This window comes from Lagenorhynchus albirostris, chromosome 9 (genome assembly GCF_949774975.1).
Source record: "Lagenorhynchus albirostris chromosome 9, mLagAlb1.1, whole genome shotgun sequence".
NCBI classification, from domain to species: Eukaryota; Metazoa; Chordata; class Mammalia; order Artiodactyla; family Delphinidae; genus Lagenorhynchus; species Lagenorhynchus albirostris.
The window spans coordinates 44,125,571-44,152,349 of NC_083103.1; the positions used below are offsets into that span (position 1 = coordinate 44,125,571).

The 26,779-nt window shown below is 46.0% G+C and overlaps 1 protein-coding gene, 1 long non-coding RNA gene and 1 pseudogene across 3 annotated transcripts in view; 2 read left to right on the forward strand and 1 right to left on the reverse strand.

Annotated features, from left to right (window-relative positions):
• The window catches only part of GALNT18 (polypeptide N-acetylgalactosaminyltransferase 18), a 350,781-nt gene that overhangs the window by 254,924 nt on the left and 69,078 nt on the right, over positions 1 to 26,779 (forward strand). For both annotated transcript variants that reach the window (XM_060159658.1, XM_060159659.1), the window contains exon 7: positions 22,505 to 22,690. In XM_060159658.1, the coding sequence (XP_060015641.1) occupies positions 22,505 to 22,690 (186 nt within the window). The remainder of the gene's footprint in view (positions 1 to 22,504; positions 22,691 to 26,779) is intronic.
• Positions 9,097 to 11,043, forward strand: LOC132526003 (60 kDa heat shock protein, mitochondrial-like; annotated as a pseudogene).
• LOC132526005 (uncharacterized) lies at positions 22,063 to 25,395 on the reverse strand. Its single transcript, XR_009542426.1, has 4 exons — positions 25,206 to 25,395; positions 22,906 to 23,041; positions 22,759 to 22,829; positions 22,063 to 22,303 (listed from the first exon to the last, which is right to left on the reverse strand). It is a non-coding gene; the product is annotated as an uncharacterized LOC132526005 (long non-coding RNA).

Consider the following 26,779-nt stretch of genomic DNA (forward strand, 5'->3'; position numbering starts at 1 on the left):
TACTGGATTTCTTTCTCCATCTCTTTTTTCTCCTTGTAATTTATTTTTAAAGACATCAGGTTATTTGTCCTGTGGAGACTCCCACAGTCTAGATTTTCCTGATTGCTTTCCCCTGATGTCATCTAACATGTCCTTCTGTTCCATATATTTCTTCTACATTGCTAGTTAGACCTAGAGATGCAGATGTAGCAAGAATGTTTCATAGGCAGTACGCGTGTACTTTTATCACAAGGTACTTAATGTCTTGCTGTCTCTTTATCCTGTTTCATTGCTACCTCTAACATAAACATTTTGCTTTACTTTACACTTTAAAAAAATAAAAGGGAATATGTATATATCTACATCTCCTCTTTCTTAGATAAATGGTAGTATGCTATGCACACTTTTCACTATTTTATTATATAAATTTTTTTCTGAAGACTACTTTCTAATAGTATATAGGGGTATTCCTTATTGTTTTTTCATAGCTGCATGGTATTCCAATGAATGCACATTCCATGGTTTATTCTACCAGTTTCTTGTTGAGGGCATAGTGCTACAATGAATTGTCTTGTGCATACAGTTTTTCATATTTTTCTGGATTATTGTTTCAATAGGTTCCTAAAAGTGAAATTGTGAGGTCAAAGGGCAAATGCATGTGTAATTTTGCTAGACATCATCAAATATCCTTGCAGAGGGGTAGTATTTTTCCCACCAGGAATGATGAAGGTGCCTGTTTCCTCACAGTCAACCAACAAAGTATGTTGTGGAATGTTTGGGGTGTTGCCAATCTGACAGATGAGAAGTGGCTTTCAGAGTAGTTTTAATTTGCATTTCGCTTATTAAGACCTAGGCTGAACAGCTTTTCACATGATTAAGGCTATTTGCATTTCTTTTTTCCATGAGCTTTTCATATCTTTGGCCCATTTTCCTGCAGGATCGTTAATCTTTATTTTTAGAGTCTCTTTACACATTAGGGATGGTAATACTTTACCTATCATATACATTGCAAATATTTTCTCTCAGTGTGTTACTTGTTTTTTGTTACTTGTCTTTTGATTTTTCTTCTGGTGTTTTTTTGCCATGCAAGTTTTTGTTTGTTTGTTTGTTTGTTTTAATGTAAGCAAAAGTCTTTTTCCTTCTTGCTTCCAGAGTTTAGACAGAGTAAAGTTTACCCACTATAAGAGTAAAGAAAAATTCACCTATGTTGTTTTCTAATACTTGTATGATTGTATTTTTTACATTTTAATCTCTGACTCATTCAGAATTGATCCTGATGTATGGTGTGAGGAATGGACCCAATGTCTTATTTTTCTATATGGCCATCCAGTTATCCTAACACCTTCTGTTTAAAATTACATCTTTTCCTCACTGGTTTGCAATACTACCTTTATCATAGACTAAATTGCCGTACATATTTGGGTCTGTTTCTGGATTTTCTATTCTAGCTCCATTAATCTGTGAGTGTATTCATATACTAATATGACACAATTTTAATGATGTAGCCTTTATATTGTTTGTAAGTTCAAACTTAAAAACGTTTGTAAATTATATTAAGTTTGTAAGTTCGATTCTGGCTTGCCAACTGTGTATCATGGAGATCTTGGATTCAAAGGAAGAGAAGATCTGTGAGAGACAGAAATATCACCTTTCCCACTTCCTTCCTATCTAGACTTTAAAATACTTAATGTCAAGATTTATGGCTACTTAATTTTCACACTGATGCTTGGAACCTAGTATGTGCTCAATGAACAGGTTTCAAATTTGAAGGCCAGTCAAGTGTAAGAGAATTTTATTCTATATATCTCAGAAAGTTAGAGCCATGAACAGTGGGGTGGAAGCTGTAATGGATGTAGTTATCAATTCAATATGAGAAACAAATATTAGAATCATAAAAAGGAAGGGATGCCTAATGGAATCGTGAGCTCCCTATAATAGGACATGAACATGACCACCCCTCGGTATTACTAGAAAGAGATGAGATTTATGACCAAAATACTAATAGTTAATAGTAGTGTAGCAGTAATTATATGTGAGCTACTGTCCTAAGTGCTTTACATGTATTAACTCCCTTAATCCTTGCATCAACCTTGTAATGTAGAATCTTTTATTACCCCCACTTCCAAGAGGGTATACTGAAGCACAGAGAAGTGATATAACTTTCCCTAGGAAAATGGTAGGACATATATACACTACCAAATGTAAATAGCTAGCTAGTCAGAAGCAGCTGCATAGCACAGGGAGATCAGCTCGGTGCTTTGTGTCCACCTAGAGGGGTGGGATAGGGAGGGTGGGAGGGAGACGCAAGAGAGAGGAGATATGGGGATATATGTATATGTATAGCTGATTCACTTTGTTATAAAGCAGAAACTAACACACCATTGTAAAGCAATTATACTCCAATAAAGATGTTAAAAGAAAATGGTAAAGCTGAGATTTCAACCCAGGAAGAGTGGCTTCAGAAACCATTATGCCTTATATAGATAGGCATAGTGTAGTGGCTTTCAGTAAGAAATCAGATCTGATTTCTCATGATCTCCTTGTGGGTTCATTTATGTGTGTATTCATTCATTCATTCTTGCCAGTGCTGGGAAACTGGAGGTGAATGACATAGACCCTGTCTTTGAGTGGCCCTCAGTCTAGCGGGAGAGACAACCACCTCCCCATCTTCTAAGTATCAATACTAATCTAACAGATTATAGAAAATGTCATGAGCTTAAACAGGATGTTTTGACCCCTTCCTCCATTGTGACTTTAAGGACTTCTGTGTTTTTTGATCTACCAATGGCGACTGTAGTAAGTATACAACTCAGAGAAACGGCTGACACTATTTCTTGTGAGAGTTCTAAAAAAAAAAAAAAAAAGCAAACTATTATTCTTTTTCCAAATTATGAGTAGTAGTAAAGATCATCAACACGAACTAAAGCAACAAACAAAAAGGAACACAGTAAAAATTTTAAAAGCTAAAAAATTGATTGAAGAAATGAATAGTAATATAATTTACATCTGCAAAATATGATTCAGGAAAACTAAACTTGGTTGAAATCATGACCACAAAAGAAAACTCTGTGATGGAGGCCAAATTGTAAAAAAGATGTAGATTTAAAAATTGCTGATAGATAAGTCATATCTTAGTTGTAAAATCAATGCAAAAAAGTATTAACCCCATGAACATAAGTCTAGTAAAATAAAATTCGAAAATTAGCATAAAAGGAAATATATTTTAATTACATTATATAGAAAATTGACCAAGAGAATTAAAGTCCCTTAATGACATTTATTCCAGAAAATACTTCCTGGATGAAAATTCATCATTGTGAATATAATTCGGATTGAAGCACTAAGTAAGGCATAACCCAGTGCTATGGACCAAAATGGCAAGGATGAAAGATGCTGTGTGCTTTACAGTAGCACCCAAGAGGGAGTGACCCCTCTACCCCTGGAGCTGGCTGAGGCTTCACAAAGGAGGCAGCATTTAGGCTGGGCCTAAGCAATGAAGGTGTGTTATTCAGGTGGGAAGAGGAGGACAGGTGTTGCAGAGAGTTGAGGTGACACGTGCAAAGTGACAGCTGAGAAAGAGCATGACTGTGGCTGAACTCTAAGGCTGGGAACTGGGGGTCTGTAACATGGGGCTAAAACAGAGGACAGACAAGGTAGAGCAGTCAGATGGAGAAAAAGAGTGGTCATTGGCAATCCAGCGGGTGGCCTTCGGTGGGCTCTTTGCTCATCCTGGCTTGTCCAACATTTTCATCAATGACTTAAGTAAAAGGAAAAGGTGAACTTATGGTGGATGACCTATTACTGGGAGAGTCCAGACAGACATTTCCTTGGTTTCTAACATTGGCCTTTCTAGGTCTGAAATGTCTAAGAGTTGGTTTAGTGACATCAACTCTTGGGCAACAGAAGATTATTATTTCATGAAGCAGATACATGCTCCACAGTTGGTAGCGGTATTAGACCACAAGTCTGGAAGATGATGATAATATTATTAATCATAACAATAACGAGTGGAGGAACTTCCATTTATTGGATGCTATTGACCTATCACTTTGTTTATATTATCTTGTTAATTTTTATGTAAGTCCCATGAGGCCCGTGTTGTTATCCCCATTTTGTAAGTCAGGAAGCTGGAAGTAATACGATAAAATGCTTCCCCAAATCACTCAAGATAAGAACCAGCCTGAGTGGTTTCAAGGTTCATACCTTATCACTGTCTCACGATGTCCATCCACCTCTGCCTTCAGGGTTTAAAATTGTCCATGGCATAAAGTTTAATTTCAGGAGCTAACGTGGGTCAGCATCGCTTTGGAAAAGGACCACAGTACTCCGGACGCGCAGGCTCAGCGGCCATGGCTCACGGGCCCAGCCGCTCCGCGGCACACGGGATCCACCCGGACCGGGGCACAAACCCGCGCCCCCTGCATCAGCAGGCGGACTCTCAACCACTGAGCCACCAGCGAAGCCCGACTCAAAACTTTTGCTAAGGCATTGTCCATGTGTTCCCTTAGCGCTGTGTTAGATGCTAATAGTGGTCTGAGTGCTCATTGGAGGTCAAGACGTAGCCATTCATGGTCCTTATAAATGCGTTATTAAAGTTTGACAAAGATGGCATTGAGATTTCAAGCCCAGGTGCTGAGAGATTTGGGGGTACCATTGACTAAGAAAGGGGTCTTTGGTGTAGAGAGTTGGTTTGTGGGGAAAAATGGGGCAAGTTTGATATTAGAAATAACAATGGAAATAACCAGAAAGCTCGCATTATTCGTCCATCTGTTTATTTACACAGTGAACATTTATTATGCTGCTTGTGTTCTGCACTTGGCATTAGGGGAGAAAGGTAATACCCAGATCTTGACTTCAGCAAGAAGCCAGAACTAAAGGTAAAGAGAAGATCTGGAGGTGAGACAGGGGATCAGGTGCCCTCTGTGTGCCCACGGAAGGTACGAGGATGGAGGAGCCCAGAGAGGATGAAAGTCTGAACTAGAAAGAGATTTTAGAATTGAGCATGGGCATAGGAAATGGGGCAGGTGGCAGGGTGGTGCCCATAGTTACAGAGAAGAATTGACTAGAAAAATAAGAGCTGAGTTGGTGGAAAACCACAGATGTCATGGGAAGCATTTCAGGATTGCACTAGTCATGGTAAGATGACCACATGATAATAGCTACCATTTATTCATTGTTTACTTTGTGCTCGGTGCTTTTGTTTATTTGATACTAGACAGACACTGTGCTGAGCGCTGGGCATACAGTGATGAACAGGATTGTCTACATTGTACCCTCTTAGAGCTTACATCCTGGTGAGTTTTATGCTGTATGTCATTTCGTCCTGAGAACCACAAGAGGCTAGAATTATTATCCTCATTTTATAGACGAGAAGACTGAGGCTCAGAGAGGTTGAGTCAGTTGCCCAGGTCCCACATAGAAAGAGTTTGGTGGAGCTGGGATTTGAACACGGTTCTGTCTGATGCCTAAGCCTCTAAAGCCCTGTACTGTGAGAATGTGAGTAGAGAAAGGGCATCCCGATGCGAGTGGAAGAAGCCTTTGAGGGGACAGTTGGGGTCAAGGGGTGGTGATAGAATACAGATTTCAAAGGAGGGATTGAGGGGGCAAGGAGTTGAGAGATTTTATTTGACCAAGAATGGAGGGAGGGCTTCCCTGGTGGCGCAGTGCTTGAGAGTCTGCCTGCCGATGAAGGGGGCACGGGTTCGTGCCCCGGTCTGGGAGGATCCCGTGTGCCGCGGAGCGGCTGGGCCCGTGAGCCATGGCCGCTGAGCCTGCGCGTCCGGAGCCTGTGCTCCGCAACGGGAGAGGCCACAGCGGTGGGGGGCCCGCATACCGCAAAAAGAAAAAAAAAAAAAAAGAATGGAGGGAGAGGGATTCCTTGAAAACTGTTTGCAGGCACAGGCCAAGTGCAAGGGCCCTGGGAAAATATGGACTTGACCTTAAGAGAGGAGTTGACATTGTCTTTCTAGGTGGTCAGCTGTAGCCAGCCCTGCTCTGTTGGAGTGTGTGCCACTAGGGGTGGCCTCCTGGGACCGTGGGGCCTGAAATTCCCAGGGCCCTTGAGATCTGAGCATCCTGGGGCCTAAGAAGCCTAAACCTCCGGGATCGGGGTCTTCTCTGCTTGCGATCTCTATATGGAAGGGGAGCTTAGCGCCCCAGGCAGCCCAGAACCAATTATTCTGCCATGCTGGGTAGGCAGAAGGTATCTGAAAACATTGAGAGGAAGGTTCTTTGCCATAGCACATTATCTTTAGCTCACCAGCCACGCAGTGACTCTGCAATTACAAAGCAGCCGTGGAACAGACACAGCTTAACAGTACGTTGTAAGTTTTCCGGTTAGTAAAGTTAAGTGCAAAATTTATCCCTAAAGAACAAAGCAATTAAAAAAGTACATAATGAAGCAATTACCTAGAAATGGTGGGGAGCAGAAGGAGAGGACCCATGGACAATTTTATTCTGGAAGGGTCTTCACACTTACGTTTCTTTAATTGTGTTCAATGAGAGAGCCATAGCAAAGTAAGATTAATAAACTGCACAGAAGAGGTAACAATTGATAAAGGGGTTTGAGAGCCAAGCTGAAGAAAATGTTACCTTGTTAAAAAGTTAGGACCAAGGTGGAAAATAGCTATAAAGGCCATTATTGGGACCACTAATGAAATTTGATTATAGGCTGTGGATTAGATAATAGTAATGTCTCAATGTATAATTTCCAGATTTGGGGAAAAAAGCAAGAGCAAAAGTGTAAAAAACCTGGGAGCCAGCAATGGATGTTAAAGCTCCAGAGAGTCAGTTTCTCACTCCTTTTCTTATTCGTTTTTTGTTTTGTATTTTGTCTTTCTTTAATTGAGTCTGCCTGCTGCTTTGTGTTGTGCCCTTGGAAGGTAACTTCTTTGCCACCATTACATCGTGTTTCCAATTTTCCAGGAAGGGACCACCAGGCAAGGCCAGAATCAGCTCCTCAGAATGACTGATAGAAACTGAGCAGGGTCTGCCCCCCACTTCCTTCTCCCGCCCCTCCTCCTCTTTCTCCTCCCCTTCCCCCCCTCCCCTTCCTCTCCCTCCCCTCCCCCCTCTTCCTCCTCTCCCTCCTCCTCCCCCTCCTCCTCCCCTTCCTTCCCCTCCTCCTCCCCTTCCTCCCCCTCCTTCTTCCTTTCCTCCCCCTCCTCCTTCCCTTCTTCTCCCTCTCCTCCCCCTCCCCCTCTCTTCCTCCTCTCCCTCCTCCTCCCACTCCTCCTGCCCTTCCTCCTCCCCCTCCTCCCCCTCCTCCTCCTCTTCCTCTCCCTCTCCTCCCCCTCCTCCTCTCTTCCTCCTCTTCTCCCTCCTCCCCCTCGTCCTCTTCAGCATCAGCATCTGTCTCATCATGATCACCATCCAAACAGTGTTGTGGTTTGCTTTTGAAAAATCCTCCTACTCACAAATCTCAAATTGCAGAAGGGGAATTAAGAGACATCTACTCCCATTGCAAATGCTCTTCACTTTGTAAAGCAATGCAAGGGGCAAGATCCTGATGAGTAAAATTTCCCAGTGCTTACCAATGACGGTTTACAGAAATTATCCCTACACACAAGTTTTTCCATCAAGCGGGCTTACCTGCACATAAAGTCAGCCCTGAAGATAGTCACCCCCAGTAACACCCCCAGGAGACATTTACTCCCCAAGGTCCTGTCGCTCTCTGTGTCTGGGCTCTCTCTCTAGTTTTGGATAGTCTAATGAACGGGACCTCTTTCCTTGCTTAGTGCTGGCCACACTCAATGCAGTGTGTCTGGCTTTTTTCATTATGCCTACTTCAAATGCTGCTCATCAGTGAGTGAGGGTCTTGACGGCGTGTGTCATTTTCACTGCCTTAGAATTGGTAGTCCTATAAAGAAATCATGGCATAGGGGAGAGAAAATATTAGTAATACTATGATTTCAAGGCAGATGCTTATCTTGGGTTTCAGTGTTTCTAAAATCAGGTTGTGCCTGATAAATTTGGCATGTATAGATAAATAATAAATATATAAATAAATTACAATTTATTATCCAAATCAGAACACTTTTGAGAGTAAAAGAGGATACCACTAACTGTTACACTGGACCAGCAGGCATGAACCAATGTTGTCATGGGCAAACCAGGACATGATCACTTAACTTATAATTTTATATGTACATTTAATGCAATTTCGTTCATTTGACGTTATTTGGTAGGCGCCTGCCATAGGTGACATTGGGCATACAATGTTTAACATTGAGCGTGTAATGCTTAAAATTACATGCTTAATATTTGGCATACAATGTTTAAAAAGTAAACACAGCCCCTTCCCTCTTGGAGCTGATGGTATAATGGGACAGACAGCTGATAAAAGGGAACAAAGAATAAATGTATAGTTACAAATTGTAATGAGTGCTGTATTAGTCAATTCCGGCTGCCATAACAAAATACCATAGACCGGATGGCTTAACAACAGAAGTTTATTTTCTCACAGTTCTGAAGGCTGAAAGTCTGAGATCAGGGAACCAGCATGGTCAGATTCTGGTGAGAGCTCTCCTCCTGGCTTCCAGACAGCCACCATCCTGCTGTGCCCTACATGGTAGAGAGAGAGCTCTACAGTCCCTTCCTCTTCTTATAAGGACACCAGTTGTGTCTGGTCAGGATTCAGTCCTTACAAACTTATTTGATCATCCTTCATCACATCCTTAAAGGCTCTATCTCCAATACAGTCACAGGGTGGGGGGCTGGTGACAAGGCTTCAACATATGAATTTTCGGGGTCGGAGGGACACAATGAAAAGCACAGAATGTAAGTTCCAAAAAGTCATGGGCTTTGTAGGATTCGTTCAGTGACAAAATTCCCATCTCATATTACAGCCCCCAGCACAAAGGAAGGAAATATTAAATAAATAATGGTTGAATTAAAGCGGAGAAGGGACATGATCTGATTTATAATTTTAGAAGATGGATTGGACCGCAACAAACTTGCAAACAAGCAAAAAAACTTGTTAGAAGGCTATTGATAGGCGGAGGGAGGGGACGCGGGCTCATTGCTGTGTGTGCCCTGCAGTCTGTCCCTCACTCGCCGCTGACGGCCTGTCTCGTCGCCTGCAAGCCGTGCCGCCGCCCCACAGAAACGTTTCGATTACCCTCAGTCCTTCGCCAGATGAGGCCAGTGTCCAGGGCACTGGCTTCTCATCTCACTCGGGCTTATGCCAAAGATGTAAAATTTGGTGCGGATGCCCGAGCCTTAATGCTTCAAGGTGTAGACCTTTTAGCTGATGCTGTAGCCGTTACTATGGAGCCAAAGGCAAGGACAGTGATTATTGAACAGAGTTGGGGAAGTCCCAGAGTGACAAAAGATGGTGTGACTGTTGCAACGTCCATTGACTTAAAAGATAAATATAAAAATATTGGTGCTAAACTTGTTCAAGATGTTGCCAATAACACAAGAGGGTGGGGATGGTACCACTACTGCTACTGTACTGGCTCTATCGCCAAGGAAGGCTTCGAGAAGCTTAGCAAAGGTGCTAATCCAGTGGAAATCAGGGGGGGTGTGATGTTAGCTGTTGATGCTATAATTGCTGAACTTAAGAAGCAGTCTAAACCTGTGGCAACCCCAGAAGAGATAGCCCAGGTTACTACGATTCCTGCCAATGGAGACAAAGAAATTGGCAACATCATTTCTGATGCGATGAAAAAGGTTGGAAGAAAGTACGTTATCACAGTAAAGGATGGAAAAACACTGAATGACGAAATTAGAAATTATTGAAGGCATGAAGTTTGATAGAGGGTATATCTCTGCATACTTTATTAATACATCAAAAGGTCAGAAATGTGAATTCCAAGATGCGTATGTTCTGTTGAGTGAAAAGAAAATTTTGGTGTCCAGTCCATTGTTCCTGCTCTTGAAATTGCCAATGCTCACCATAAGCCCTTGGTCATAATTGCTGAAGATGTGGATGGAGAAGCTCTAAGTACACTTGTTTTGAATAGGCTGAAAGTTGGTCTTCAGGTTGTAGCAGTCAAAGGTCCAGGTTTTGGTGACAATAGAAAGAACCAGCTTAAAGACATGGCTATTGCTACTGGTGGTACAGTATTTGGAGAAGAAGGGCTAACTCTAAATCTTGAAAATGTTCAGCCTCATGACTTAGGAAAAGTTGGAGAGATCATTGTGACCAAAGATGATGCCATGCTCTTGAAAGGAAAAGGTGACAAGGCTCAAATTGAAAAGCGTATTCAAGAAATCATCGAGCAGTTAGATATTACATCTAGTGAATATGAAAAGGAAAAACTGAATGAACGTCTGGCAAAACTCTCAGATGGTGTTGCTGTGCTAAAGGTTGGTGGGACAAGTGACGTTGAAGTGAATGGAAAGAAAGACAGAGTTACAGATGCCCTTAATGCTATGTGAGCTGCTGTTGAAGAAGGCATTGTTTTGGGAAGGGGCTGTGCCCTGCTTCAGTGCCTTCCAGCCTTGGATTCAAAACTCCAGCTAATGAAGATCAAAAAATTAGTATAGAAATTATTTTTAAAACACTCAAAATTCCTGCAATGACCATTGCTAAGAATGCAGGTGTTGAAGTTGAGAAAATTTTGCAAAGTTCTTCAGAAGTTGGTTATGATGCTATGCTTGGAGATTTTGTGAATATGGTGGAAAAAGGAATCACCGATCCAGCTAAGGTTGTAAGAAGTGCATTACTGGATGCTGCTGGAGTGGCCTCTCTGTTAACTACAGTAGAAGTCGTAGTCACAGAAATTCCTAAAGAAGAGAAAAGAAGAGAAGGATCCTGGAATGGGCGAAATGGGTGGGATGGGAGGTGGGATGGGAGGTGGCATGTCCTAATTCCTAGAATAGTGCTTTACCATCATTAATGAGATGTGAAAGGAAGCTCAAGGCAGCGTTCCTCACCAATAACTTTAAGAGAGGTCAGTTGAAGGAGATGACTGAAGAACAGGCTGGCTGATGTTTAAGAAAATCACTATAACCATCAGTTACTGGTTTCAGTTGACAACATAGAATGGTTTACTGCTATCATTGTCCATACCTACAGATAATTTATTTTGTATTTTTGAATAAGGACATTTGTACATTCCTGGTTTTAAAAAAAAAAAAGGCTATTGATAGAGTTGTCCACACAAAAATGATTGGAGCAGAATGTTGTCTGTGCATATTGAGAGATGTGATTAAATTTAAGCTATATTTAGGAGGTAGAACTGACTGCATTTGCTGATGCATTACTGGCTGTGAAGGGGGAGGAAGAGGACATAATTACAGATGAGTTACATAATTATTTATGTAGGTTTCAGGCGTGGGCTATTAGACGGATGAGGGGAAGATGAAGGGACATCTGGGGAGGCAGGGAAGGAAATCATGAACTTGGTTTTGGACAAGGTAAGCTTGCGATGCCTGAGAGACACACACGTGGAGGTGACATGAAGGCAGGTGGATATATAAATGTCAAGCTCAGCAGAATGTGGTGTTTCCTCCTGCCCTGAAAAGTTCTTATTACTGCGGTGGTGAATCTTATCATCAGTGGAGTCTTACACTGGTAATAGTTATACCTCACACTTAGTGGGCTCTAAACTTGGGCTGGGTGTTGAAATTCTCTCGTTTGATCCTCACATCTACTTTTGCAATGTGTCATTTTTGTGACACGTTGCACAGACAAGAAAACTGAATATTAGAAAGTGAAATGAAATGTCTGAAGTCACCAATCTAGCAAATGGGAAATGTAGGATTTGACAGCAAGACTGTTTAACCTCTGTTCTCTGACCACAATGTCCTCCCGTCTCACAAGAGGCAGAGGTCTTGGAAACATTTCCTACTGTGCTTCTATATTATCATGTGACCTTGAACCTCAGGTGGGAAATGAAAGGTAATCTGTTAGTTCCCCTGCAGTTCTGCTATACTGCAATGCTGATCTCTTTTGTAAATCCCATTGTTTTTTCTTTTCTTTTTTTTTTTTTGCGGTACGCGGGCCTCTCACTGCTATGGCCTCTCCCGCCGCGGAGCACAGGCTCCAGACGTGCAGGCCCAGTGGCCATGGCCCACGGGCCCAGCCGCTGCGTGGCACGTGGGATCCTCCCGGACCGGGGCACGAACCTGCGTCCCCTGCATTGGCAGGTGGACTCTCAACCACTGTGCCACCAGGGAAGCCCGTAAATCCCATTTTTAATGTGAGTTTGCTGTAGGTACCTATCAGAGATGAAACCCAAGCTGACAATTCCTTTTGATGTGTATGAAAAGGGCAAATCTCTTTAAGTGAAAACCCAGCACACTAGCTTTCTTAATCTGAATTCCAGTGGAGTAAGAGGAAAACTCTTTAGAACAAATACTTCTGCGTGAGAAAATGTTCAGCATCTCAGATTTGTTTTATCATCTGAACGATAACCTCGAGCGTTCCTCTGAGCCGAATGTGGGTGTGATGCTTGGGCCAGACACACAGCTTTTCCTCTAATGTTTGCACCCAGGGTCTGCCAAACTTCCCCACCTGTGCTGTCCCAGTGACACATGGGTCACCTGTCATCTGGCTCCACCATGCTGGGAGGTGACAGATTGTATTATACTTTCCTCTAGTGATTCTGATTGCCCTGCATTTCAGAAAGGACCCTCCTAACGTATCCTCCTGCCTTATCCTTTGAACCAGGGTCACTCTTTTTGTATGTGTGTGGGAGGGGCATCTGGTATGGACAGTCAATTTGAATTTGATTGGAACACGCTAACGAGCCGTTCATATGGGGAGTAGGGGCTGTTTCTGATTAGATTAAGCTTCTGAGAGAGGAAAGAAACAGCCACTGATTAAAGACATAAAAAAGGAAACACATTAAATGAGTCAGTGGTTCATCTTCATATAGCAAAGTATAAATTAAACATAGTCCTGGGGATCAGCTTTGAATAGCAGCTGGGTAGAGCGAGCTTTTCTGGATACATCCACGGGAGAAGGCGCTTACAGCAACTCAGAGGGCCTTAACCCACCAGAGAGGGCTCTGAGAACTCCTGAGTAAATGGATGGGCTGAGTTATCTGATAAAAATGACTCTCACACTAGGGACGGGAAGGGTTTTATTTGGATTTCAGAAAATTGTTCCCTGAGTCCCTGTGACATTCAAGCTCATTATTATTCTCTACAGCATCAGTGATGGTAATGGAGCCAGAGATCTTAGTTCAAAACAAAAGATGCAATTAGAGTAGAGAGCACGCGTGTCAATGGGACCCTGATTTGGAACGTGGCCAATACTTCTGTCTCAGAGCTTGGGGCTTCTGTAGTTTTGGTTCTATAGAAACGCCTGGGCTGGAACTAGCCTTCTCGGCTTCATGCACGGGGAAGCTGTGAGGGTCAGCCCTGCTAGACTGTGTCACCTGACCAGGGCTGGCGGTGTGGCTGCAACCCCGCCTCCTGCTGGCTCACACTAGGATCTGTGGAGCTGCCATGGGGCTGCTACCTGTGGCCGTCGGAGGAGCCCCGAGTCATGCGTGGTCTCCAAGCCCCTGGCTTCTCCTCTTTCAGCCTGCTGGCTTCTCCCTTGGTTTTCTGACTGCTGCTCTGGTTCTGAACTGGAACCGGACTCTCCCCTACAGCCTGTTTTGCAGGAGTCCTAATACCTGCCTACCCCTGGCAGCTCCCTCTCTCCCCCACTGGGGACTAAATCTCCTCTCTGTATCTTCAGTCCCTAGTGGGGACCTGCTCTGAGTGGACTCATCATCTGGACCTGGACAGTCTCTCCCCATGCCTGGAAACTTCTGCTGCAAAGTCTCACCCAATAGATTGAACCCCTTGTTATCCATGCTGCAGGGCCCAAGCCTCTCTGGTCACTTTGCCTCTCCACATGCCGGCAGCTTGTGTGAATCAGGGAAATGTTCACAGTCTGCAACAGCAGCCCCCAAACCCCAAAGGCTGAACCCAGGACAAGTTTATTTCTCACTCACTTCACAATCCTCTAAATGTTGGGGGGCTCTCCTGGCCAGCTCTTCTCCAAGTGGTAACTGAGGACTCAGGTTGCTTAGGGGTTCCCCTTCTTTGAACTTCAAGGTCATCTTGGCGTAAACATCCAGCGGATTGGGAGGAGAAGTGGTAGAAGTGTTCATGGGTTTCCCACACAGGATACTTACCCACCTGGGCCTGAAAGTGACAGCTGTAATTTCCTCTCTTATTTCATTGGCCTGAGCTGCTCACACAATCCCTTCCGACTTCAAAGAAGGCTGGGAGATATAGAGGAACACACAGATTTGTGTTAGGAGTCAGCCACATTCTTGGAGACCACCCTTCTCTTGGCTTCACTTCCCCAACCCCAGGTAGGACCAGGCCTGTCTTCTTCCTTTTCTTCCGTTCTGTCTTGAGTCCACCCTAGCCTGCATTTAGACAATAGTAATCAGGGCTGTTGGCTGCTGTGAGTTTGAAGGTAACCATGTATAAGTTCACCTTGTTTGGAAGCACTGAAAGAGGGCTTCTAATCTCAATGACCACGTGTTTGCTAAGCGATCCTCCTGGAATTTCCCATAAGGAAATGAACTTTCATGGTCCCAATCTTTAGAGTCAGAGCATTAGAGTCCAAGGAAAGCTGGGGCCCCTGTCTATAGTGGGCTGGTTTGCTGAGCTTGGCACCATGGCTGCCCCTGGGTTTCCTATAGGTAAACAGCTATTTCAGCAAATCTCAAGTCCCTGCAGAACAGCCTTTTAACTTTTTCTTCATGAAAAGTTTCCAGACATTCCAGCCCAGCTGGTCTCTTCTTGGATTCCTACCAGATGAATCCTCCTGCTGCCTTCTGAGAGTTATGAAGGATCCCTTTCAAACAGGGAAACTGCTTCAAGGGCTTCTTATGGCTGACCCAAAATCAGACCCCTTCAGGGACATCTTCCAAGAAAAAGCATCGTTTTTTTTTTTGTTTTTTTCCCCGAGCAGCAATTCTGTCCAAAAGACCTTTCGGCAGTGTTTTATTGTAAGAATAGGGCTTGGGAAACTGGATCCCCAGGGAGTGTTTTTCTGTGGAGCCTGATGGAAGAATAAGCATTGTCAGACTTTAAAAAATGTTTCCTTACACTTGAAAAGAATGAAATGTCTGCCTTTGGAAACCTGGGAGAGCACCGAGGAAAGTGCACAGGGGGATGACTCAGAACTAAGGCTCAACTCTCAATCCTTCATTCATGCAACTTATCGAGTATCTATCATGTGCCAGGCCCTGTTTAGGCTCTTGAGATTCCTTAAGGAGAGCAAGGTGGCCATGGGTCTTCTCTCACAGGCTGGTGTTTTGGGCCCATAAATAGGAAAAAATGCTCCATCTCACTGGTACTCAGGGAAATGCAAATTAAAACTACAGTGAGAGTGAATTTCACACCCATCTATGAACGATGCCAAACGTTGGCAAGATTGTAAAGCAACATGAGTGCTCATCTGTTCTGGTGGGACTGGAACATGGGATTCTCACTTTGGAAGAGTTTCACTCTCCCTGGGAGAGTTGAACGCGTGTTCTAACCTATGGCTCAGAAATTCCACTATGTGAAGATACACAGAGAGGTGCTCTCTCTTGGGTGCCAAGAGACATGTATAAGAATATTCGAAGGAGCACTGTTCATAATCCTGAAAACAACCAGACTGTGGGCCACCAGGAGAATGCATAAATAAATGTCTGTACATTTATATGATGGAGCACAATGGTGATGAAAATAAATGGAGCAAGAAGCAAGTTGAAGAATGCAGAAAATACACTTCCATTTATACAGCATTTAAAACCAGGTAAAACTAAGTACGTAGTTGAGCTTGATGGCAAGGAAATTATTAACAAGATTCAGGATAATGGGTTACCTTTGTGGGTAAGGAGCAGCACACAGAGATTTCTAAGTTGCTGCCAATACTGTTTCTTAAGTGGGCGGTAGGTAAACAGTTGTCCCTGGTGTTATGTGTCTTTAAACTGTACATATACGAGGTACACAGGCACCCAGCTGGAGGAGGTATGGGTGACACGGGAATGCAGAGCAGAGGCATTTACCAAATTCAGGTCAGACAGGAAAAGTAGGTAGGAATTAGCCAGGCAAATAAATATATGTGATAGGGGGAAGAGGCTGACAGCCTCTGGCTTTTGACTTAGCTTTGCCCAGGTTTGACCTCTCTTTCCTTCTCATTCCCGTGCACGCTGCTACTAGAGTGAGACGCATGTGGTGTCTAGGTGATGCCCTAGTCAGTGTCTTTGTTTGCCTGCATTTCTGACCCTACAGCCACTCTGCAAACACGTTGCTGGTCTTCTGCCAACCATTCTCAGGCCTCAGCCTCCATCTTCCTTGTCTTCCTCCCCCCAGCCTGCCTGGGTTGGCTTTTGACTCTTGTCTCAGCATTTCACAGCCAAGTTAGGCGAGACAGCTATGCATAAAAAGGTAATTAACAAGATGAGCCAAGAAATAAGGACCACTTGAGTGGTGCGAATCGTATTTCAGGACTTTGGAGGAACAGGGCCAGGCTGGCTTTGGTTGGACGGAGAGCAGGAAGGAGGATGTCTGGGCTAAGGGAACAGTGGGAAGATTTTGCCAAGAGACAAGAGCTCATTAAATGTCATAAGGAGATAAAAGCTGGACAGGATTTGGGGTCTTATCCTGTGGACTGTGCTTATGAAGTACAAGACTAAGGTGCCACCGCCCCCCAATCACTTACCCTCGGTAGATATTACTAATAAATGGTGGCATGCTTTTCCACTAAGCCCAGACGGAGCCTCAGAATCCTTCTTAACCCAGTGCTTCAAAAGAATATTAACCAGTGAACGGATTTAACATGGGAGTGTTATCTGCTATTCCTACCAAAGACTACAGAGTGATCACCAGACTCTGAGTAGGAGAAATGGTCACACTGTATCCTGATGTCTTGCCTCCAGTGTCTCCCTATTTTATAACTCCCAATTCACAACTCTACCGGTTGTCTCAAATACTGGGTAATATTTGAGGTATTGGCAAGAACACTTAGAACCACAGAATGCAAAAAGTAGAAGGTATCTAACATGTCACTGAGTCCAGCTCCTCCATTTGGCAGCTGGGAGAAACTGAGGCTTGGGAAGGAAGCAGGTTTATTTATGTAAGTGGCAAACATAGGACATAAACTCAGTCTTCTGACCCTGAACTTGTACCAGCAGCTTCCAGTCCTGGGAAGGGAAAGGAACCTGATCCTTCCTAAGAACCTACTAGATGCCTGTCTTTGCTAGAGGGAGCTTTTCATACAGCATCTCTTTTAAACCTGCCAGTTGCCCCAATCAAAAGGCAACTGACATCCAAGAACAGGTCCAAGTGAAAGGCTAACGTGGGACAGAGGCAGGATTCACACTCTGTCTACCAGCCCGCAAGACCTGCATGCTTTCTTGTAGTTCCCAGATGGAGGCACCAAGTTTCTTCAGAAACAGTCACAGGATTAGGGCTCCCTGGGAAGGGCTGTTGGTGAGTGTGACTCGCCCTTCTGTTTACAACAGTTCAGGTTCTCAGTCACGTCTGGGGGCAGCCCAGCAGCTCCTCCGTGGGCGTCTGGAAGCGTTGGCTAGGTGGGGGGCTTTCTCTACAGTGAGTTCATGGTTCCCTAAGATGAAACCGCCTGCAATCGCCCAGGTTCATTTGATAACTTCCCGAGTTTTATAATGGTAATTCAAGTCTGCAGCCAAAGTAACTCTTCTCGTTTGTAGCAGCATGCACTTAAATGTCAGAGCTTTGCTGAAAAACCACTTGGGTTTGAAGGAAGTCATTGTGTTCGGTAAAATCCGGCCCATTTTATGTTTATGGCCTTTATTAGAGGAGCCAGCTAAGCGAGTTAAGCCGCCTCTCTCTATGGTGAATGAAAGCCCAGGGCTCTGGGATTGCTGGAATCACTCATTCAGATCACAGCTATTGAACATGTCCTGAGTGCCTGGTGTTGGTATATGCAACGTGCACCTTGTCTTCCTGGAGCTTATACTTTAGCAGGGCAATGGAGGTGGAGGGCAGACATTGAACGAAGAAATACGTAAATGGAAGTATTGTGAATAAGCATTAATAAGAAAAAGGGTGGGGTGCTAAAGGTATTCAGAGGGGATCTAATTTAGACTGAGTGGGTGAAAGAAGGTAAGATTTGAGGTGGGTAACAAGTGGGGGATTTACTCCAGAAAGATGGAATAGCAGGTGAAAAGGCACAGAGACAGGAAAAAAATTGGTGTGGTCAGGAAACATGTTGCCCGGTGCCCATCCAGAAGCCACGAGGTCCAGCCTTGGGCTGACGTGCCACCAGGCATCCCCAGGGCCTGTAAGACTAGCACACGCCTCACTTGTTATGAGCCTGGGTCACAGGCGCACTAGGTAAAAATTAAGTTCTGCCTTGGTAGTGGCTTCCTGTGCCCTGCGACCCCTGCGACCTCATCTGCCCTCTTGGTTGCTGACCCTTGGTCTTCATTTCTCAGCCACCCCTTTGGCAGCCAACCCTCGCCCTTCCTCCTCTTGGCACCTCCACCCCTAGAACTTGCAGTGCTAAGCCATCATTCTGTCCCGCATCTTTGCCCTCCCTCCAGCGGCCCTGCTTCTCTGGCACAATGCCTCCCGTCTGTAGCCTCTATCTGGTTTGGGTCTTGCCGCATCACGCCAGCTAAGACCTGTGTTCCAGGCCTGGATCCATTTTACTTCCTCATCCTCCCAAACCTCCATGGAAGCGTCATGATGTCATCTTTCGTGAGGTCCAAATGCCAATGATTTTCTTTCCTATCCTTTGTCTGCCATCCACGAGAGGGCCTCTGAGATCAGCTGTGGGTAAGACTTCTGAGATTCTCTCTGGAGCAAGCCATTGGTCAGCGGAGCTGCTCATCATGCGGGGATCGTGGAGCACAGGCTCTCTCTTGTTTATTTCAGGGTCACTGGTCAGGGTCCGGAAGTGAAGGGGCAAACACGCCAAATACACATCTTCTGCTCCAACCAGAAGCTGCCAGGAACCCAAAGGCTATATCCGAGGCAGATGCTCACAATAGATGAGTTTCTTTTCACAGAAGAGAGGAGAGTGGAGACAAGCTCTAGGTGAACAGGTGCTTCCAGTCTCTGGAGAGGAGCCTCTCCCTGCTGGGCCAGGCACTCTGGAGGGCAGCACGTCTGTTGTCTGTTGGGCTTCAGCCAGACGTGTGACTCCTCTGCAATCATTTGTCCCCTGAAGGTGGCTGTACAGGAGAAGCCAATAGCAGCGATCATAATGGTTATTATAAAATACTCAATAATAACAAGTGCAGGCTAAGGGCTTACAATATTCCGAGCACTACGACAGGGGCTTCCAGAGCCCACTGCTCAGTGTAGCAATCACTGTCATTTGAGTTTCATGGATGGGAGGTGAAGTACCCCAGAGTTGCCGCTCAGCCAGCACATGGTGGGGTCAGAATAGACCCAGATGTCCTGATCCCACCTCGGCTGCCACGCATACAGAGCTCACCCGGAGGCAGGCTCGGGGTCAAACACCTACCTGCACTCCATCCCCTTCTTCTACCGGGCGAAATTGAGACTTGGGAGGAGAAATATCCTGCCAAAGGTGACACAGCAGCAGGTGGCAGAGGTAGAGATTGGAATCCACTTCTCGCTGGCTCCAAAGCTGTGCCTTTACAAACTATGCGCTACTCCCACCCAGCTCAGCCATCCCACCTCTGCTGGAAACCCGTGATCTGTTCTAGGCACCATTTAACACATGTCTAAAGGAGAATGTGGTGAAGAGCTTGGAGAACATTTTGAAAGAGGGAAGGAGAGGGAAGGCTGGAGGGGTGGGCAGGGGCCAGGCCCCCGGAGCCTCAGGGGCTGTGCTAGGGAGGGCGCCGTGCAGGCGGGACGGGATCCAATGTACACCTTCGAAAGATCACTCTGGCTGCTGGGTGGAGAAGAGACTGGACGAGGAAGGCAGGAGGGAGGGCAGTTGTTTGGAGGCTGTTGCAGAGTCCAGATGGGACATGGCAGTGGTCTGGATGAGGGCGGTGGCTACAGGATGGGGAAAGAGGAGTAGCTTCAAGAGGTCAGCAGTGAATTCACACGGCTCCTTTCACTGTGCAGCTAAGGGCAGAATGGGAGGTGCTGCCACCACCCTTCTGATTAGAACCAAGGCGGAGGCTCCCACTCTAAGATGAAATGGCGACTGACTCTTTGAGAGACAGGTCTTGGAATAAAAGAGCTTTGTTACAAATCATGTACTGTGTTGGGTCGCTGAAATATGTCAATTAGTAGCCTCCGTTCCAGTGGCACAAAGAATAATTACCCTGACTCCGTGTGTCATCAGTAACATATTCACAGTATTCACAGGCTTTCCTTGAAAATCTGAGCAAAGTGAGTTGGAAATCAGCACAGTCCCCAGAATATATGGGTCATGGACATAAAGGTACACACCCTAGAGCCTTCCATGGCTTCCTTTCCTGGTCCTCGGAACCACCCCTGGGTGTGGAAACTTCCTTCAAAGCATGGTCACCTGGGGAAACACTGGCTCTTCCTTGAGCTTCGGTCAGGCTCAGACTCATCCTTTTTTTTTTTTTTTTTTTTTTTTGCGGTACGCGGGCCTCTCACTGTTGTGGCCTCTCCCGTTGCAGAGCACAGGCTCCGGACGCGCAGGCTTAGTGGCCGTGGCTCACGGGCCCGGCTGCTCCGCAGCATGCGGGATCTTCCCGGACCGGGGCACGAACCTGTGTCCCCTGAATCGGCAGGCGGACTCTCAACCACTGCGCCACCAGGGAAGCCCCAGACTCATCCTTTTGCCTTGGTACTGGCTGTGTGGTCCTGGGCAAGGGACAGCCTTGGTCTCAGTCTCCTCGTTTGGCATTGGAGACAATAATCACTACCTCACAGGGTTATTCTGAAGATTCTGCTGTGTATCATTTGTTCAGTAATAGCCGAGGCTGACTGAGCGCTAATTATGTGCCAGGCCTCTTTCTAAGCACTTTGTCTATGAGCACTTTAATCTCCTCAGCAACCTCTTGAGATGGGAACTCTTAGGATCCCCATTGGAGATGAGGAAACTGAGGCACCCTGAGATCAAGTGAATAACCCAAGGTCACACAGCTACTGTGTGTGATTTGTGCCGGTGCCTGCCACATAGTGGACGCTCAGTGGGGACGCTTGTTTCCTTTCCATTGGCCCTAAATATTAATAATATACTAAATGCAAGACAGGCTTAGGAAGTCAGTCCATTGCCTTCCAACTTCCAACAGGACCAACTGGTGTGAAATAGCTTGGTGGAAGAGAAGACATTCTCTTCCTAACTAGCACGGGGTGGGGAGGGGAATTAAGCTAAATTTGAAGCTGACCTTTCCTTGGAGGAAGACCTATGGTTGTCGATGGGTACACGTTATAAGCGCAAGTGTCACCTGCCAAGTTGTCCAGTTGACGATACCTAATAAGTGACCCCCGCTGTCCATCAAGAGATCTTGACTGCTTTCCACCAGAAGCCTCACTCATCCTCTCTGACCAGGTGTTTCAGATTCATCCCACTTTTCTAAGCACCAACCATTTACTGATTGATTGGTTAGGCATCAATCATTTATATATTTATTCAACAAGTACTTACAAAGTACCTGTACGTACCAGGCTTTGTGTTCTGTGCTGGAGACGAGAAACGAATGAGATATGGGTTCTGCCCTCTAGCAACACAGTGAGGGGGAGGCTGACCTATGAGCAGGTAAGTTGTGGTATCAAGAGCTTTGAGGGCCAGAGGAGGAAGCTCTGCCCCAAGAATGAAGCAAAGACCCCACAATAGTGTGGCTGGGTGGCCAAGATCTTGAGAGATGATATTTTTTTTCAGCTGGAGAAGGAGTAGGGAGGACATTCCAAAATTACAAATAGAATGGGCAAAGGCCTAAAGACACAAAAGGATGTGCACGTTCCAGAACATTGAACATTGTCTGGAATGATTGTGGCAAGGGCTCCAAGACACTGTCCCTCAATGCTCAGGTTACAAGGTCATTTTTATTTTTCAAAATCAAATTGCATCCTGTCCAAGCTCCTACTCACCAAGGTCAGGGAGAAGTTTCATATTATTCCCTTCTCTTTTTTTTTTATTCCCTTATTTATAGCTCCCCCCCGCCCCCCACTTGGGTTCTGACAGAACTCAGAGCCCAGGAAAGATGGAGCTGCTGCAGGGCGCCTAGCTCTCCCTGTGGAGATCACTCATCTGTGTCCAGGCCCAGGTGGTCCATTTTAAGGTGATGTCTCTGTTGGGAGGCTCTGCTGGTCCCTCCATGTCAAGCACTGCTGCAGAGACTGTTATCAAGGATTTTGTTAACTTCTCCCCCGGGGCAAGAAGAACCCAGATAGCTGGTCACAAAATGTCTAGTCTTTTCTTTGGGGGAGGGAGGGTGGAAAGACTGGAGAGGGAGGGTGCATTAATTCTTTGCTGGTAAATCCACAGCAACTGGAGACAAGACACAAATTAATGACTCAATAACCTTCCTGTTCTAGGAGTAGAAATAAGCTACAGCTGGCTCCCTTTGCAGACAGGAGAGTAAGGTGAGGAGAGCTGGATGTCTGAGCTCGCGTTCATGGTCACCTATGGTCTGGGTTCCAGGCTCAGGGTCAGGTCTTGGCACTGATGCGTGGCCCGTGTCTTCCGCAGGTGTGGCAGTGTGGCGGGAGCGTGGAGGTCCTGCCCTGCTCGCGGATTGCCCACATTGAGCGAGCCCACAAGCCCTACACCGAGGACCTCACCGCCCATGTCCGCAGGAACGCCCTCAGGGTGGCTGAAGTCTGGATGGACGAATTTAAAAGCCATGTGTACATGGCATGGAACATACCCCAAGAGGTAGGAAGCCCCCGGGGGGGTGGGTTTCTTGGAGGTTGATGGGGGAAAAAAAAACAAACAAAACAAACCTGAGATTCAACCCTTCTTCCCAGGGGACAGCCAGAGTCTTGTTTGCCATGCTGGAGTGAATTCTCAAACCCTAAGATACAAGATGTTGAAGAAAAGGGGCTGACTATAGGGTGCTAAGGCATCTTACCCATCCCGTCCCTGGTTACCTCCTCCTTGAAGGAGGGCTCCTTCCCTCCAGACAGCAGTGTCCTCATTCTATGTGAGAAAGTTGGACCAAGTGGCTCCAAGGTGCCAACATGCTCCCAGGTTCTCAGCTTCTCTGACAATAGATATTTCATGGTCCTAGATTACAAATATCCCAGTAATTACCAAAATTCACAAAATGCACCTTAATTTCCCTGTAGACTGGATTCAAACTTCTCCATCGAACCTTTGACCAGACCAAGAAGGAATATTCCTATGCCTTTGGGATTGCTTGAGCCACATGGATGGGGCTGGGCTACATTCCCACATTTTTTAGGCTACTTTTAACCCTCACAGAACCTCATCATCACCTGCCACTGTCCTCTAGCCCTCTAGTCACCCACACTTAAGAAATGTGAGAGAGAAAGCAATGTTTCTTTGGTAGTTCTGTTCAGCCTTGCTGTGTGTCATATGGAAGTAACCTTGGACCGCTGGGTTGGGAGAACCCAACAGATGCCAGCCACGGGATCCCCACCTGCTTGCCAGCTGGTCTGCCTAGAGATCATTGCTTATGTTGCATTTTATGTGAAACGGATCTGTTGACTGCAGGACCTCTTGCTTTCCTCCCAAGGCCATGGCTTCCCCTCGTGAGTCCTTTAGAAAGCCTCTGCTGTCTCTTCGTAATAGGGCAATGATTGATCTTTGCTTAAAGTTTCCATATGAAGGCCTTCTTCCCCGATGTGTCCACCAAGCTAATGTTTTGCTCAGGCGGAGTGATTGAGAAAGTAGGCTGGGTCATGGGTGGGAGCTTTCAGGCAACCCCCTCACTACCACGACCAGGGGGAGGGGTCTTAGGTTGATTGCATCCTCCTACAATCAGTGAGATTTCAGCAGTTGGGAAGAAGAATGAGGAACCAAGCAGTACCAGCGGGAGTGCAGCCAGCCCTGATGAACCAGCCCCGAATGCAGCTCTGACAGTGGGAGTGTTTCTAGGGAAACAGTGGTGCCTTCTAGCCCCATCTGTGGCTGTGGGCGTTGGATCACAGCATTCTGGGCAGGATGCTGAGCCCTGCTGTGGGTGTCCTCTGATAGCAAAATGTTAAGCACACTTGGAAACTCCCCAGGAGCTCACCAGCGAAGAGCAGTGTGGATTCCCGGCTTCTGCAAAGGACTGGGATCCTGTCCGTGGATCCCTGGCTTCTGCAAAGGACTGGGATCCTGTCCGTTACTGTTGTCCCCCGTCTCTCTGCACCCCAAAGCTGCAAACTTGGTAGCCCTCTCCCCCCGATTGCAGCTGCCAGATGTTGAAATAGACAGCAAATCCAAAGACTAGTAGAGAAGTGAGTGAGTAGAAGTAATTGGAAAATGATGAAACTCAGTGTCTGCCTGTGACTCCTAGAAGAGTTCAAACCAAGTCAAGTGGGTGGGGCTGGGGGGTAACACAAGAAAGGCAGATGAGGGGTGGAAATGTCCAGGATGAAGCCTTAGGAGGAGAAGGAAGGGGTCAGCATGTTTCCTCTTGACCCCCCTGTTCGCTTCTATGTCCAGACTCCCTCTTCTGCCTCTTTCAGGCTTGTGCAAAGAGTCAACACTTTTCCACCTCCCGTCCACTTCTCAAGTCACATCCCAATACGACCTCGAAGCTGCTTCTGGCAAAGTCATCATGGGCCTCCTAACTGCTGGATTTAATGGCTGTTTTAGAGTCTTTCACTTACAGGATCCCATCTTTTCCTTGAAACTCTTCACTCCCTTAGCTCCAGGATTCCACACCCCAGAACATCCTCATCTCTCCGACTGCTCCTAACTCCGTGTAGGCAAGGCTTACTTCCAGTGGTTGCTTAAGTGCTCCCCAGGGACCCATCCTTGGCCACCTGCTCTCATGATACGCATCCCCAGGGTAATCCCATCTACTCTTATACATTGAGGGCTTCCTAGTTACTCTCTCTAGCCTGACTTTTGCCTTTAGCTTCAGACTTTCAGCCACACATCTTCTCCTGGGTGTTCCCACAGGCACTTCAGACTGAATCTGACTGAAACTGTGTACATCTTTTCCCCCCCGCCCCGAGTCTGCTTCTGTTCTTATTCTCTGTCTAAAGTCATGATACCACCATCTGACCAGACATGTGAGCTTAAACCTGAGTGTCTTCCTTTAATCGTCTTCCATTCCCAGTCCATCACTGAGCCCACCTTTCCATTCCTCTCACTTCTGAGTTCAGGCCTCGTCTCTTCCTCTGCAACAGCCTCTGGTTGGTTTCCTGGCTCAAGTCTTACCCCTCAAGTTCATACTCCCCACTGCCCAAAGTCATCTTTTTAAAAAACTCACAGCGACCATGTCGTTGTCCTACTTGAAATCTTTAAACGACTCTCCATGTGCACAAGATCAGGCATAAAGTCCGGTGTTAGACATGGATCTAAGCTTTCTCCTCCACCCACGTCTCCAGCCCCACTGCCCACCATCCTTGTTTTGGAGGCTCTGCAGACAGCGTGGACTTAGGGGAACTGCCCTGAGCTCCCTGTTCACACCAGGCTGTTTCTCGTCTCTGTGTGTTGGCCCATTTTGTCCTCTCTGCTTGGAATTCCTCCCAAAACCTCTTCCCCAGCCTCCACCCTTACCATTTCTTCTCCATCGTTTTAGACTCAGCTCCAGTGACCTCTTTTCTAGAAGCCAGCCCCAGCTGGGGAGAAAGCCCCCTTTTGCCCGCGTGTCTCTGTCATTGCATCATCACCCTGTAAGAGAATGTTCCGTTGTCTGAAAGTCTCTCTCTCATTAGACCAGTGTGTCTCAAATCTGGCTGAACTTTGAAATCACTTGGCCTCCACCCCAGAGATTATGATTTAATTGGTTTGGAAGGGGACTTTTTTTTTTTTTTTTAAGAAAGCTCTTTGGGGATTTTAGTGTCCATCCAGGGCTGAGAAGCACTTCACTAGACCATGGGCTCTCTGAGGACAGATTTTATTATTGATATCTGTGTCACCAGGCCTAGCACAAGGTGGGGCATGTGGTCAGGGCTCAGTAAAACCTCACTAATTCTTGTTAACAAATGAATCTGCTGGCCATACGTGTGATCCCTTTTTCCCTTGATCAGTGGCTCCTAAAAGCAGATCTACAGACCAATTGCATCAGAATCACTTGGAGACCTTTTAAAAAATACTGATTCTGGGTCTCATCCTCAGAGATTTTGATGAGAAGGTGTATAGTGGTAGCAGAATCTGTAAAAAGCTCCCCAGGTGCTGGTTTGGGGAAACCAGGTTTGGGTGACACTAGTTTAGCTAATCCTGCTTATCTTTCCAAACTCACCCTTAGCATCACCTACTCCAGGAAGCCTTCCTTGACTGCTCTCCTCCCTTTCCCCTTCATCCTCGCTGCCCCACACCAGGGGATGGACTAAGGGCCCCTCTTCCATTGTCCCTCAGCACTCTCTGCTTCCCGCCGTGCTTCACACTGTGTGCAGAGAGTCTGTTTACTTGTCTGGACCTTCCAGACTCTGCTTTCAGGCAGACTGTGACTTCTTCCTATTTGTATGCATGATGTTTGGGACAGCTCCTGACCCAGTCTAGGCACCCAATAAAGATGAGTTGAAAAAGAAAGAAGAGGGAGGAAATGTGGGTGCTGCCTTCCTCCATGCTTTCCCCAGTAATTTTCCCAGCTGCCCTTGATGTGGCGGCATCTCGATACATTCTGTTCAGTCACAGGCACGTGTGTTCCCGATTTACTTAACCTTTCGTCTACAGCATCCCAACTGCAGATGTAGAGCTGGAACCCTTCACCCCTGCCTAGTGGCTCCTTGGAGAATTAAATAAGTTAATATGTGGAAAGACTTTGATCAGTGCTTGGCAAATGGAAAGCACTAGAGAAGTGTTAACTCTTGTTGTCGACGTGATCACCTGCACCCTCTG